Source organism: Prunus dulcis, chromosome 2 (genome assembly GCF_902201215.1).
Source record: "Prunus dulcis chromosome 2, ALMONDv2, whole genome shotgun sequence".
NCBI lineage: Eukaryota > Viridiplantae > Streptophyta > Magnoliopsida > Rosales > Rosaceae > Prunus > Prunus dulcis.
The window spans coordinates 14,557,381-14,571,696 of record NC_047651.1 but is presented as its reverse complement, the minus strand read 5'-3'; the positions used below and the strand labels follow the sequence as shown (position 1 = coordinate 14,571,696).

General features: G+C 36.7%; 1 protein-coding gene, 1 long non-coding RNA gene and 1 pseudogene across 3 annotated transcripts; 1 reads left to right on the top strand and 2 right to left on the bottom strand.

The window, feature by feature from the left end:
- Window positions 1-219: 219 nt before the first annotated feature.
- On the top strand, window positions 220-1,035 carry LOC117619700 (ethylene-responsive transcription factor 2-like). Its single transcript, XM_034349707.1, has one exon. It carries the CDS (start codon window positions 220-222, stop codon window positions 1,033-1,035), a length of 816 nt encoding a protein of 271 aa, XP_034205598.1.
- Window positions 1,036-4,249: 3,214 nt separating this feature from the next.
- LOC117619362 lies at window positions 4,250-7,030 on the bottom strand (annotated as a pseudogene). Its single transcript, XR_004584557.1, has one exon. The product of XR_004584557.1 is annotated as a cell division cycle 20.2, cofactor of APC complex-like (transcript).
- A 6,394-nt stretch (window positions 7,031-13,424) lies between these two features.
- On the bottom strand, window positions 13,425-14,307 carry LOC117620018. The gene is made up of 3 exons (XR_004584651.1): window positions 14,185-14,307; window positions 13,989-14,034; window positions 13,425-13,443 (listed from the first exon to the last, which is right to left on the bottom strand). It is a non-coding gene; the product is annotated as an uncharacterized LOC117620018 (long non-coding RNA).
- Window positions 14,308-14,316: the final 9 nt, after the last annotated feature.

Genomic DNA, 14,316 nt, shown 5'->3' with positions numbered 1-14,316 from the left:
ATGTAATGCATGTGATTAAATTAATCCACGGATCAATGAAGTTTCATGGCAATGACAGCACTACTGTGAATAAAATAACAAATATATGCATAGCCCTCATATAAATACACACAACACAGAGGGCCTGAACCACAACAGCTACATCAACAATCCTAAGCCATTCGAATCTAGTTTTACAAGAGCTTAAGATTCAAAAACCAAGAACAGTTTCATCCCAAAATGTTTGGAGAGATTAGTTTGGAGTCTGATTTTGCTCTCTTGGAGTCCATTCGGCAACACCTTCTCGACGATAATTTCGATACTGTTTTGGAAGAATCTTCGCCGACAGCTTCAGGCAGCCCTCCTCCTATGAGCTGCCGGAGTTTCAGCTTGAGTGCCCTTTTCTCGGGGGAGAGTTGGAGCGACATGCCGCTGAAAGTGGACGACAATAACGACGTGGTCGTTTACAGTGGTTCCACAGACAGCAGATGGAGTCCATCATCAGATCACAGCCACATTGATGTTGTTGAGACCACACCCGTGAAATCGGAGCCTCAGGAGGTGGTTTTGGAAGGGATAGAGGTGGCGCGTGAGACTCACGCGCCGTCATCGGGCAGGCACTTTCGAGGAGTGAGGAGGAGGCCGTGGGGGAAGTATGCAGCGGAGATTAGGGATCCTAAGAAGAACGGGGCGAGAGTGTGGCTTGGGACCTATGAGACGGCGGAGGATGCGGCATTGGCTTATGACAAAGCCGCTTTTAAGATGCGAGGCTCCAAAGCCAAGCTCAACTTCCCTCACCTTATTGGCTCGGAGGGATGCGAGCCGGTTAGAATAACCCCAAAGCGGCGGGCACCGGAAACTTCCTCTTCGACTTCCTCGTCAGACAGTGGGTCGCCAAGGCCAAAAAGGAGAAACACCGGAGCTGGCTCGGTGGCTGGAGCCGAGTCGGGTAGCGAAAGCCTAATAGAGATGGTTGAGATGAGCCAGCTAGCCGTTGTTGATCAATGGCTAAATGATCTCAACACTACAGCATTCCCCATGCCACATGAATTATAACCAATTAATAATTTTTATTGCATTTTTTTAGACAAGGAGATTCCCAATCCCAAGTGTAAAGCGTTGGGCTTTTTTTATTTTTTTTATTTTTATAATTCCACCCTTGGTTTTGTACATGATCATTATGGACCCTTTTTTTATTGGCAATTTGTTTTGAGTTTTGTTTCATAAGATAGAAGAAAATGATAGGTCAACTTGCCCTATTCGGTTTCACGTTTTTCTGTCAAGATGAAATTTATCATATATAATACTTAGCAAGCAACATAAGATCCTACAAAGCAAACATTAAAAAGTAGATATCATCGGTTTTCAAAGTTGATATGCAAAATGATTTCTTCCAGATAAATTATTTGTTAACTATCTAAGTTGACTTTGGCTTACTTGTTCTACTTCAAATGATGATTTGTTTGAAAATGATTCTAAATTGATCAATAATCACTTTTATGAAAAAGTACATGGGAAGAAATTCTCTCCATAATCACTTAAAATCACTAAAATTAATTATATAACAAAGCACATATGAAGTGTACCCCAAAAAATAACAGAAAAACTCCCAAACGAATTTGGTAGATTTTTGTCATCATTGGCATAAGAGTTGGATTAACAAAATCGTAGAACACAGTACAAACATATCCTTGCTAGATTTTATTTCTTTGTATGGCTTCAAGTTCCAATGATCAATTGCAATTGTGTCTATAATTTTAGCTCGAAAAATTAAAAGAAAATTCGAATGCAAAAATATTCGTAATTTTATATTTATTCAATTTCCAATATTATGAGTTACATTACTCTATTGAGAAAAGTGGAGGGAAAAAGCAAAGATTCCAGTTTAACTTGACCCTTCCATTACGAATTAGGGCGGATAATGTCATTCGAGCCGACCGTCAAGATGGCACATATCATGTTGCATGCATATGCATTTGCAAAAGGACTTTGATGCTAATTGGTTAAGGTGGCTATGAACTGATTGTACAAAGCGCATCAAAGAATTGGAATTCTGTCCATACTTTGTTGTTCCATTTCCAAAAACAAAAGCAAAATTACTAATCTTAGATAATATTGATCAGTGCGTACATGCCTCTTTTCCTTTCTGTTCTTCTCATTTGTCATCTTTTTTGGACTGCCTATAACCAGTTTCAAGTATAAGTTGAGGGTGGTTTTGGATCCAAACAAAATTTTATTGAAAATCCTGGATTGAGGAGATCAAGTGAGGCCACCAAATTGTAAAGCCTGCAAAGGCCTAACTGAAATCAGCCCCAAGCTTCTCTTCTTTGGTCTTTGTTATCCAAGTGACATTAGAGGGCATATAAAGAGGCCAAAATTCCACAACTGTTTTTGTTTAGGCCATGGTTACTAAACTGTTATATATACAAACAATGTTAAGTGTGAACCATCCATCCCCAAAGCACAACCACAAGCACAAACACGAAAACACAATATCACTATCAAGATTTTCACTTAGATTTCAAAACACCAAGAAAAAAAATCATGAAGGGAATTGTGATAGCAATGTTGGTTGTGCTAGTCCTGGCTCACCTAATGGTGCAGCAAGGAGAGGCAGTCAATTGTGCCCAAGTCAACTCGAATTTAGCCCCTTGTGTTACCTATCTGACCTCCGGCGGAGTAACCCCGGAGGCTTGCTGCAAAGGGTGGAAAACATCAAGGCAATAGCGCAAACCACCACGGATAGGCGGTAGGCTTGTGAATGTTGCAAGGTGGCCGCCAGTTGCTTACCTGATGTTAAGGAAGATGCAGCTACTACACTGCCTGGCAAGTGTGGAATTGCGTTGAACATCCCTATCTCAAAGAGCATCAACTGCCAGAAGTGAGTGTCACATTTTAAAGAATTGCTCTTGCTAATGCTAAATGTGGAAATTTTTTTGCATATTGGCATGAAATTTATGTTTTTTTTTTCTCTTTCCCCTAATTAACTTATGTATTTTGCTACATATAAAAAAGCTTGCTAACTTGTCTTGTTTCTCTTGGACCAGTATCAACCAAGATGGAGGTGAACATGAGCGCAGGAAATAAAGCAAGGGATAGAGTTGACGGTTATATAATCATGTCATTGTATGATCATTCCTTGTCTTAATAAAATCTTTGTATGATTTCCGGTTGAAATAATGACGACTTTTTATGATTTAAGTGAGCCACTTAAATAAAAGATAATTTTCTTGGTACTTTTCTTTTCCTTCAATGCATATGAAAAAAAATTCAGAATAGGTTTCGGTATTGCACAGGCAGAGTCTTGATGATGATGGTGTTTGCACAAAACAAATGGCCACATGTATTCATCGCCGGCTCTCTTGCCATTCTCAGGCACAAATTGCTGTCAAAATGGGAGGGTGAATAAATTGATGAGCCAGAGTCATCACTCTGTGGGCTGTTGATCTCATCAAGTTCATGGCTTTCTCCCTCATCATCATCATCATCCAGAGATGGGGTAGAACAGGAACCACAAACTGAATGAAGAGCACAGCTGCCTTCCGTGGAAGAAGAGGCCTCACAAGGACTGCAAGGCTTAATTTCAGAACAAGACAAGGCAATAGGTTTATAACCATGCGCATATAATTCATCTTTATCCATGAGATCACATTCTTCTGGTTCTGGTTCTGGTTCTGGGATTCGGAAGTGGAAAGCCTTAGGGGGCTTCATAAATCGCATCCTTGGCCTGCAGCTTTGAAACCCAGGCTTGATCATTTGTGACGTACCTTCAATGTTGGAAGCCATAGATTCACGGCTGCCCAAAACCGATCAAACCCAGAATGCAAAAATGAAATTGAACACCAACAAACAAGAAGTGGAATTTGGAACGAACCCAAAACTCCAAAAATTCAAGAAGAAATGGAAACTGAGAATAGGGTTGTGGTGTTTCTAATTTCCTAAAGAGAGATTATAGGGTTTTGATTTCGCGGTCTGCAAGTTTTCAACCTGATTCCCGTTTAAAATTTTTTTTTTTGGTATATAAATCCTTTTCGCTTTTTTAAAAGACATCGTTTGACTTTAAAAAAACAAATATTAAATTCATTTATGAAGGACTTAACGCATTTTTTCTGACACAAAGCTCAAATCCTCCCTTTTCTCTTTCTTAACTCATTTTTTTTTCTGTGGAAGTGTGGGATTGAAATTGATTATTCCCATCTCAAAGAGCATCCATTGTACTTGCTCATGCTAAGTGGAAAGTTTAAGCGTGTACTATATTTACTGACCAAAATTACAAACATGATAATCGTATTCAAGCTTGGAAGAACTCACACAAGCTCACTAGCAAATACTGTTGATGAGAAACCTTATGGAGAGAGATTGAAAATTCAGGGAACACGCTACCCACAAAAAAATCAGGAAATGTTAAGGAAGAACATTAACAATGTCATTGCTGCTAGTGAGCTAGTTTAATACAGCAAGCTAGCACTGGGCAAATGCTAGTACTAATTCAGCTGCCTGCAGCACCAACAGCTCCACATTACTTGAATCTTCAAAAGCAAAGTCCCCCCTTGGGTCTCGGTGGCACATCGAAGAGAGAATCAAGGCCTCGGTGGCATACTGGTGTCGGCCTAATCGGAGTGATCAAAGAGACAACCACAAGCAATATATGGGGGGCAAGGTTGTGATTCCAAAATTGGAATTCTTTTTTGCTGGGAAAAGAGAACTTATCTTTATTGATGTCTATGATTTCAAGGATTTCTTGAAATCCATTACTACCTAAATAATAAAAAGATTTCCTATTTCCCATCACTCTTTATACAGTGGAACTGAGAAAGTTTTCCTATTTCCCATCACTCTTCATACAGGGGAATTGAGAAATAATATGGCCTAAACCCTAAACCCTAAGCACTGCAACTGTTTGAGACCTTCGCTGAAGCTTTTCATTTCATCCCAACTTGCACTAGAAAGAATAGTACTGATCAAAGTTCCAGTTCAGCGTCCCATACCTGATTGTAGTTTTTGGCCCATAAAATCTCCATCCGATGTAATTTCTCATTTTCTTGTTCAGCGGATACGATTCACATGGGCAAAAGGCTCTTTGGGAGCTGGTTTAACCTCATCAGGGTCCCCAAAAACATTCCAGAAGTTCAGTCTTTCACCAGCTGCTGATGCTACTGTGCAACCATTTGGGCTCTGAGCCATATGAAGGACTCTAGACGTATGACCCGTGAGTTCTGCAATTCTAACCATTGATGGGTATTTCCAAAGAGTAAGCTGATTCTGAGTAAACCCATGTGAGCTAAGCAGTTCTCGTTCATTCATATTCCACAGCAAAGCACAAACCTGAGAGCCAGTGTCCACCGAGTTCAGGCAAGCACCTGTGTGAGTGTTCCAGAACTTTATGCACCGATCATTCCCACCTCCACCAGAAGCGAGCAAATTTCTCTGGAAAGGACACCAAGCAAGGGCTTTTACAGCAGCTGTATGGTCTTCAAGCCTGTGAAGCCACTGTGTTGGTGCCACTGATCTGTTGTCCCATATATGGAGCAGGTTATCATTTCCTCCACTTGCTAATTGCTGCCCTGAGGCTGACCACTTAAGCCCACAAACCTCGCGTTCATGTCCTCTGTATGTCTCAACAATGTGCGATCTAATTCTTACATCATTGTTTACAATGCGGCCATCCATTCCTCCAGTTGTAAGAATGTGATTGTTCCATGCTAGTGAGCCTACCCGTGATTTGTGACAACCTCTCAAGGTTCTCAGATACTGCTTTGCAGTTGAATCCCATAGCTGTACTTCGGAATTGTCCAGTCCAATGGCAATGTGGCGTCCATCAACAGCCCAACTGACACTGGTAACAGGTCCCATTTCAACCTCAAATGTGACCGCTTCCGAATTAGAATGATCAGTAGCATCCCACAAATAAACTGTCTGCAAGAGCTATCGCGATAACATTGGAGCTTCCCCAATCCAACAAATTCAGGTAATAATCATCAATAAGGTGAGGAGCATCCAGTGTTGTCTCTGGAGTTTGAGGAATGTGTCTCTGTGGCTTAGAGTTCGCCGGTTTATCCTGTGGGAAAGAAGAGAAGTTGCTCGGGAAGAGCTCCACAGGGGGAGAAGGCTTGTTCTTGAAAGCGAGGATTCTAGTGCGATTCATGTTCATAGCCTTTGCCAACTGCTTCCTATAGTCTCTTCCATATCTAGATGGGTTTTCCTTACCTTTCCTACCTTGAGTAAGCATGTAATGCGCAAAATCAAAATCCATTGCAGACCTATTTGGTATGAACCTGTCCAAATTTTCCCGAGAATTCCTTTTCTGAAGAAGCCGTTCTTCAAGAGGGCATCTAGACCTCATTGTTATGTTAAGATGCGACAAGATAATATATACGTGAAAAATGAAAACAATAACAAAAAAGCAGAGAGAGAGAGAGAGAGAGAGAGAGAGAGAGAGAGAGACTAAAGATCAAATATCCTGCAAATATCCAACAAAACAATAAGCAAAAAATAAGAACTCCTGCAAATGGATCACTCAGTATGCAAAACCCAAACAAAAAAGAAACAGAGCGAATATGAAAAACCCAGCAAGTAGATTAACGGGTGCACAAAATTAATGCCTGCAAACAACTCGTTAGGTTCAATTCAATAAACCCAAAAGTAAATTATATAAGAATACACAAAAGGAACGGAAATTGAATAGTGGGTTTTAATCTCTGACCGTTGGAAAACTGGGGTTTCCGGCAGCCATTTAAGCCAAAGATGGAAGCCCGCCGAAAACCGAATCAAACCCAGAAAACGCCCAAAACGAATTCAGAGAACTGAAGAGAATTGAAGCGCTAATCAAGACAAGAGCGAAGTCGACGGCCACTGAGCGTAAATTGTAGAGTTTCTAATTTTTGTTAAGGTCAGAGAGCGGATTGGGTTGGATGTGATTTCAAAATCGAGTCCTATGTTTCGCGGTGACGACGATCGTATATATTCCGTCGAATACGCGTAGAATTAGCATCGAATACGCGTCGAGTTAGCTTCGAAGGCGAATAAAAATGTTGAGCGAACGCCCAAACTGCTCTCGTTATGTTATGATATTTATTCGTCTTAATAGAATATCTGTTTGATTTGTTAAAATAATGATTAATTATGATTTATGAGGGCCACTTAATAAATAAATAAATACATTTGTGTGATATTTAAGGAAAAATTAGGAAAGGAAAATACTGAACGAGAAAAATAATGTTATTCTTATCATATTTGTATACCACATTCTTATACCATCTTATGTGGCAACTAAGGTGGATAGCCACATTAATTAAAAGTATTTAATGTTTTCTTTTCTTTTATGATTTATTCCCGTATTTGTTTTTCTAATTGTATTAATTAAAATACGCTTCATTGATTTAATTGATGTGATATATAATGTGGACATGCCACATCATGTGGTATAGAAATGTGGGAAAAAAAAATATGGTAAGTGTAGCATTACTCTTTTTAAAAATGACACCACCTCCACTTCCATGTCCAACTCCACCACTTGCACCACCACATTCACTACCTCCACAACCACCACCACCACCTCCTCCTCCTGCACCATCTCCACCACCTCCTCCTCCACCTTCACCACCACCTCCACAACCACCACCACCACCACCATGTTGCCACTACCACCATCATCACCAGCTCCTCCACAAGCGACATCCCCACCACTACCACTACCACAACCATCAACTCCACCTTCATCACCACTACCACCTCCACTCCATCACTACCACTACTACCACATGATTAATACATAACACATTTAACATCATATCTATTTTAGTAATTATTCACAGTTACAACAGTTTTATGTTAAAATTTACCAAACAGTATTAACACTGCTTTTTGTACTAACAGTACTTTTAAAATATTGTTTACGAAACATGGAACTGCTTTATTTTACAACTAATTATTTTTAACGTACAGTATAAGCAACTTTTTTTTAAAAGTGACAGCAATCCCAAGCTGAACCTAATTCATGAACTGCAATAGTTATAGTTGTAGTTGCATAGAATAACAAAATTCAAAATATATATCTTGGAAAGGGGGCGTAAGTTACTAGCTTGTACTAATTAAGTTTCCTGCATCACCAAAAGCTCTCCACATTAACCAAATGTTCAAAAGAAAAGTCCCCCATTTGGTCTTGGTGACAAATTCAAGCCATAATCCAGGTCTATGTTGCATACAGGTGTCGGCCTAATCGGAACAATCGATGAATCAAGCACCTTACTATGACAAACAGGGCACTCCATCTGAGACGTGAAAAAGCAGCCATTTGTCCAAACAATCTCGACAAAACAAATGACCACATGAAGTCACAACTGGTTCTCTGGCACCTTCTATAGTGCACCAGGTGCACCCATGCACCATTTGTCCTTTATGATATTTTTAAAATTTTAAAAAAATTAGTTACCGGTTATACAAGTTATCAAGTTTTCACTTTTTGAAAATGCAATTGCATAAGGGTCATGCAATTATGCCTTTTCTGTTTGGCAATTGGCATATGATTAGATAGTGATTTACAGTAGTTTGGATATGAGAGTACCATAACATTGTAAAAGGATCCTAAAACTTATAAGTTACAAGATTTGGGTAGCGATTTACAAGTTTTTGAACAAGGATTACAACATTAGGGTTCACCTAATCCATAATGTTGTAAATGAAGTTATCAAGTTTTCACTTTTTTAAAAATGCAATTGCATAAGGGTCATGCAATTATGCCCTTCCTGTTTGGCAATTGGCATATAATTGGATAGTGATTTACAGTAGTTTGGATATGAGAGTACCATAACATTGTAAAAGGATCATAAAACTTATAAGTTACAAGATTTGAGTAGTGATTTACAAGTTTTTGAACAAGGATTACAACATTAGGGTTCACCTAATCCATAATGTTGTAAATACTCATTTATAAGGATATGGATCCACATTATAAGGAATTGGTAACTCCGGATCATAAGGATGTAAATTGGGTCCTTATTCAAGTAAAATGAGGGTTTACAATATTAAGGTCTCGTATTACTCTTTTATGGATAGTTATGCTCTAGAAGATTGTAAAACACATCCTTAATGTTGTAATATTGTCATTTACAAAGAGAATGACGTCTAGTACAATATTAAGGTAACTAGGGACATTAGGAAAGTAAATTGGGTCCTTATAAGTGTAAACACAAATGTTTACAATTTTAAGGTCTTAGATTACTCTGTTTAGGACAGTCATGTTCCACAAGATTGTAAAAGTTATCCTTACTCTTGTAATATCATAATTTACAAAGATGAAGGCATGTAGTACAATTTTAGGGTAAGGGGGAACCTTGGAAACATAAACTAGGTCCTTACACTTGTAAACTCGGATGTTTACAATTTTAAGGTCTCGTATTACTCTTTTATGGATAGTTATATTCCACAAGATTGTAAAACACATCCTTAATGTTGTAATATTGTCATTTACAACGAGAATGACTTCTAGTACAATATTAAGGTTACTAGGGACATTAGGAAAGTAAATTGGGTCCTTATAAGTGTAAACACAAATGTTTACAATTTTAAGGTCTTAGATTACTCTATTTAGGACAGTCATGTTCCACAAGATTGTAAAATTTATCCTTACTCTTGTAATATCATAATTTACAAAGATGAAGGAATGTAGTACAATTGTAGGGTAAGGGGGAACCTTCGAAACGTAAACTAGGTCCTTACACTTGTAAACTCGGATGTTTACAATTTTAAGGTCTCGTATTACTCTTTTATGGATAGTTATGTTCCACAAGATTGTAAAACACATCCTTAATGTTGTAATATTGTCATTTATAAAGAGAATGACTTCTAGTACAATATTAAGGTAACTAGGGACATTAGGCAAGTAAATTGTGTCCTTATAAGTGTAAACACAAATGTTTACAATTTTAAGGTCTTAGATTACTCTGTTTAGGACAGTCATGTTCCACAAGATTGTAAAAGTTATCCTTACTCTTGTAATATCATAATTTACAAAGATGAAGGCATGTAGTACAATTTTAAGGTAAGGGGGAACCTTGGAAACGTAAACTAGGTCCTTACTTGTAAACTCGGATGTTTACAATTTTAAGGTCTCGTATTACTCTTTTATGGATAGTTATGTTCCACAAGATTGTAAAACACATCCTTAATGTTGTAATATTGTCATTTACAAAGAGAATGACTTCTATTACAATATTAAGGTAACTAGGGACATTAGCAAAGTAAATTGGGTCCTTATAAGTGTAAACACAATTGTTTACAATTTTAAGGTCTTAGATTACTCTCTTTAGGACAGTCATGTTCCACAAGATTGTAAAAGTTATCCTTACTCTTGTAATATCATAATTTACAAAGATGAAGGCATGTAGTACAATTTTAGGGTAAGGGGGAACCTTGGAAACGTAAACTAGGTCCTTACACTTGTAAACTCGGATGTTTACAATATTAAGGTCTCGTATTACTCTTTTATGGATAGTTTTGTTCCACAAGATTGTAAAACACATCCTTAATGTTGTAATATTGTCATTAAATTCGGCTATTTACAATATTAAGGTCTCGTATTACTCTTTTATGGATAGTTATGTTCCACAAGATTGTAAAACACATCCTTAATGTTGTAATATTGTCATTTACAAAGAGAATGACTTCTAGTACAATATTAAGGTTACTAAGGACATTAGCAAAGTAAATTGGGTCCTTATAAGTGTAAACACAAATGTTTACAATTTTAAGGTCTTAGATTACTCTGTTTAGGACAGTCATGTTCCACAAGATTGTAAAAGTTATCCTTACTCTTGTAATATCATAATTTACAAAGATAAAGGCATGTAGTACAATTTTAGGGTAAAGGGGAACCTTCGAAAGGTAAACTAGGTCCTTCTACTTGTAAACTCGGATGTTTACAATATTAAGGTCTCATATTACTCTTTTATGGATAGTTATGTTCCACAACATTGTAAAACACATCCTTAATGTTGTAATATTGTCATTTACAAAGAGAATGACTTCTAGTATAATATTAAGGTAACTAGGGACATTAGGAAAGTAAATTGAGTCCTTGTACGTGTAATCCTTGTACGTGTAAACACAAATGTTTACAGGTAAGTCCGGACCATGAGGATGTAAATTGGGGTCCTTATTCTAGTAAAATGAGGGTTTACAAGATTAAGGGCCGATTTTACAATTTTGGGATACGACGGTACCTTAACGTCGTAAAGAGAATCCCTAAACTCGTAACTTACAAGTTTTTGGTAACAATTTACAAGGTTTTGCTAATGGATTACAACGTTAGGGTTCACCAAATCCATAATGTTGTAAATCAACCTTTTACAAGGATATGGATCCATTTTACAAGGAATTGGTAATGGTGGACCTTAGGGATGTAAAATCCGTCCTTATTCTAGTAAACAAGAGTTTGCAAGATTAAGGACCGATGGTACCTTAACGTCGTAAAGAGAATCCCTAAACTCGTAACTTACAAGTTTTTGGTAACAATTTACAAGATTTTCCTCCTGGATTACAACGTTAGGGTTCACCAAATCCATATTGTTGTAAATCACAATTTTACAAGGATATGGATCCACATTACAAGGAATTGGTAATGGTGCACCTTAGTGATGTAAAATGGATCCTTATTCTAGTAAAAAAAATATTTTACAAGATTAAAGACTGAGGGCACCATAACGTCGTAAAAAGAATCCCTAAACTCGTAACTTACAAGTTTTGGTAACAATTTACAAGGTTTTGCTCCTGGATTACAACATTAGGGCTCACCAAATCCATAATATTGTAAATCACCATTTTACAATGTTATGGATCCACATTACAAGATTAGGGATTAAGAAGAACCTTAAAGTTGTAATCATGCTGCAAAACCTCGTAAATCATACATATTTTTTTTTTCTTTCCTTTTTTTATGGTATCAAAAGCAATTGTCAAACATGAGACAAATTACCCTTAATCAATTCAAATGTTCCTTTTCGGAAATAAACTTATCCAAATATATAGTTTAATTTTATTTTGTATTTTCAAGATAAACTTATAAAGCATGCATTTGTAGGAATAAAATGTTAAACTTATAAAGCATGCATTTCTAGGAATAAAATGTATAATATGATTGCAACCACATTTGCAAAAATGTGCATAAAATTCAATTGCAAGGACAGAAATTACGAATTGCATTCTATTAAGCAACGTTTTTATGCATTCTACTAAGTTTTTTGGTCATGGATTACAATCTTTTGAACATACAATTAATTATGAAGGATTTATCATTAGTGAGAAATACTACGTTTTATAATTGAGCAAAGATAATAATAACTGCAAGACTGAAATGCAAATGGGCTTCCTTTTTTTTTTTATATTCTTTTTTATTTAAATTTTTTTTTTTGGGTCTCAATCGAGTGTCATTCAATAAGGAGGAGAGAGAAAAAGAAAAAGAAAGCACAAGCCAACAAAAAAAAAAACGCGAGGTAGACATTTGGGAAAGAGAACATAAAAGAAAGGAGAGGAGGGGGGACGAAGGAGAGAGGGGGAGAGGGAACCAGAGAAGAAATAAAGGGGGAGAAGAGGGAGAAAAAGCAAAAAAAAAAAAAAAAAGAACCAAAAAGAGGGAGATGAAGGAAGGAAGGGGGGGAAGGGAGGAAATGAGGAACAAGGAGGCAAGAAGGGGAGGGGAGAAGGGTCAATGACCACTTCCCCTCCTAGCGGCCCTAGAAGAGAGGGGGGGGAGGGTTGGGAGCTTTTTTTGCTTTGTAAAAAGCTTATTTTCAATGTCGTTGAGCTGTTAATATTGCCTTAGATGCAAATGGGACTACTTTAGTTCTCAATTGCACTACTAGAATGCAAATTACCCTACCTGTTTGTCAATTGCATTGACATATCACATATTAAATTTAAATTTTCAATTAATTGTGCACAGATAATGGCAATTGCTCGACTGGAATGCAAATAGTACTACTTTTTTTTGTCAATTGCACGACTGGAATGCAAATGGCACTACCTGTTTGTCAATTGCATTGACAAATCACATTTTGTGTTTACTTTCTTAAAATAAAAAAGCCTGCCAATAACATGCATACACTAATCTCATAATACAACTTTATGGTACAATGCCCATTCACAATGCTAATGGGAAGATTGTTTCAATTGGCACATAAACTATGATATAACAGTCAAATTTACTTTAAAAGCTTATTCTCAATGGTACTATATCCTCATCAAAGCCAACATAAACTTCATTCATGTAATTGAAAGTATTGTTCAATACATTCACTCTACATAACCAATAATTATAAATCTAAAATCTTAAGTCATTATGTATATTTTTAAATAAAAAAAAAATACAATCTCCAGATACAATGAAAATATTACAAATTCAAGTAGCCAAATAAATAGACTCCAAAATAGTATATTAGTCTTGTACTTGCCCTAATTCTTTACCCCAACCTGAAAAACAATCACGAAACTATCAATAAAATGAATGGAAACATAAAGCAATATGCTAATATGAAAACAATTAGAAATTCATCATTGTAAACAAAAAAAGAACAAACCTACAACATAATTAACTTGAATAGAAAGCAAAATGCCAGTTTGGGGTAGAGATTTGTTCTTTTCTTTTTCCTTTTTTTACTTTTTGGATTGTATAACGATCATCAATCTTATAGGCTTTGAATATCAAACAAAAAAGTGCAACGAAAGCAGACAAAAGCTGGGACCAGCTTCAACCATATCTCCAATGCAATGTACAATGGCCTGGTGTTTGTCTTTACGTCCTCATTTTGTGATTCCAAACTTAACTATTCTTAGCACTATGCCAAGATTAGGCAAATAATACCACTTCCAATGTAGCATGATAGTTTTTAATATGCAGTTCATAATATATATATATTCCTCATGCATTACTAAAATAAATAAATAACATCCTCAACCATTCACCAAAATGAAAGACAGAGACAGAGAGATAAATTTGAAGGAAAAAAAAAAATTACCCTTATCAGATGCTGGGAAGGGTGGATGGGCCGCTAGTTGGAATACCTGCAAATCCAAAATCAAAATCAAAACAATCCCTAACTGAAAAACATAATCAAAACCAATTTGAAATTAAGAAGCCCAAGAAGAGTAAGTCCCTTTCCCATGTAGAAGATATAGAAGTCGTGTAAATTAGGACTCTTCATATCATGGTACCATTGATTGCAGTGAAGTTTCATGTTCAATGGGTTGGGAAGTCCTGTAAACATGAAAATATACAAGCCAAATAAAACAATAGTTATAGCTAACTGCCCAAATAAGACTTTAGATGATGATAAAAAGAAACAA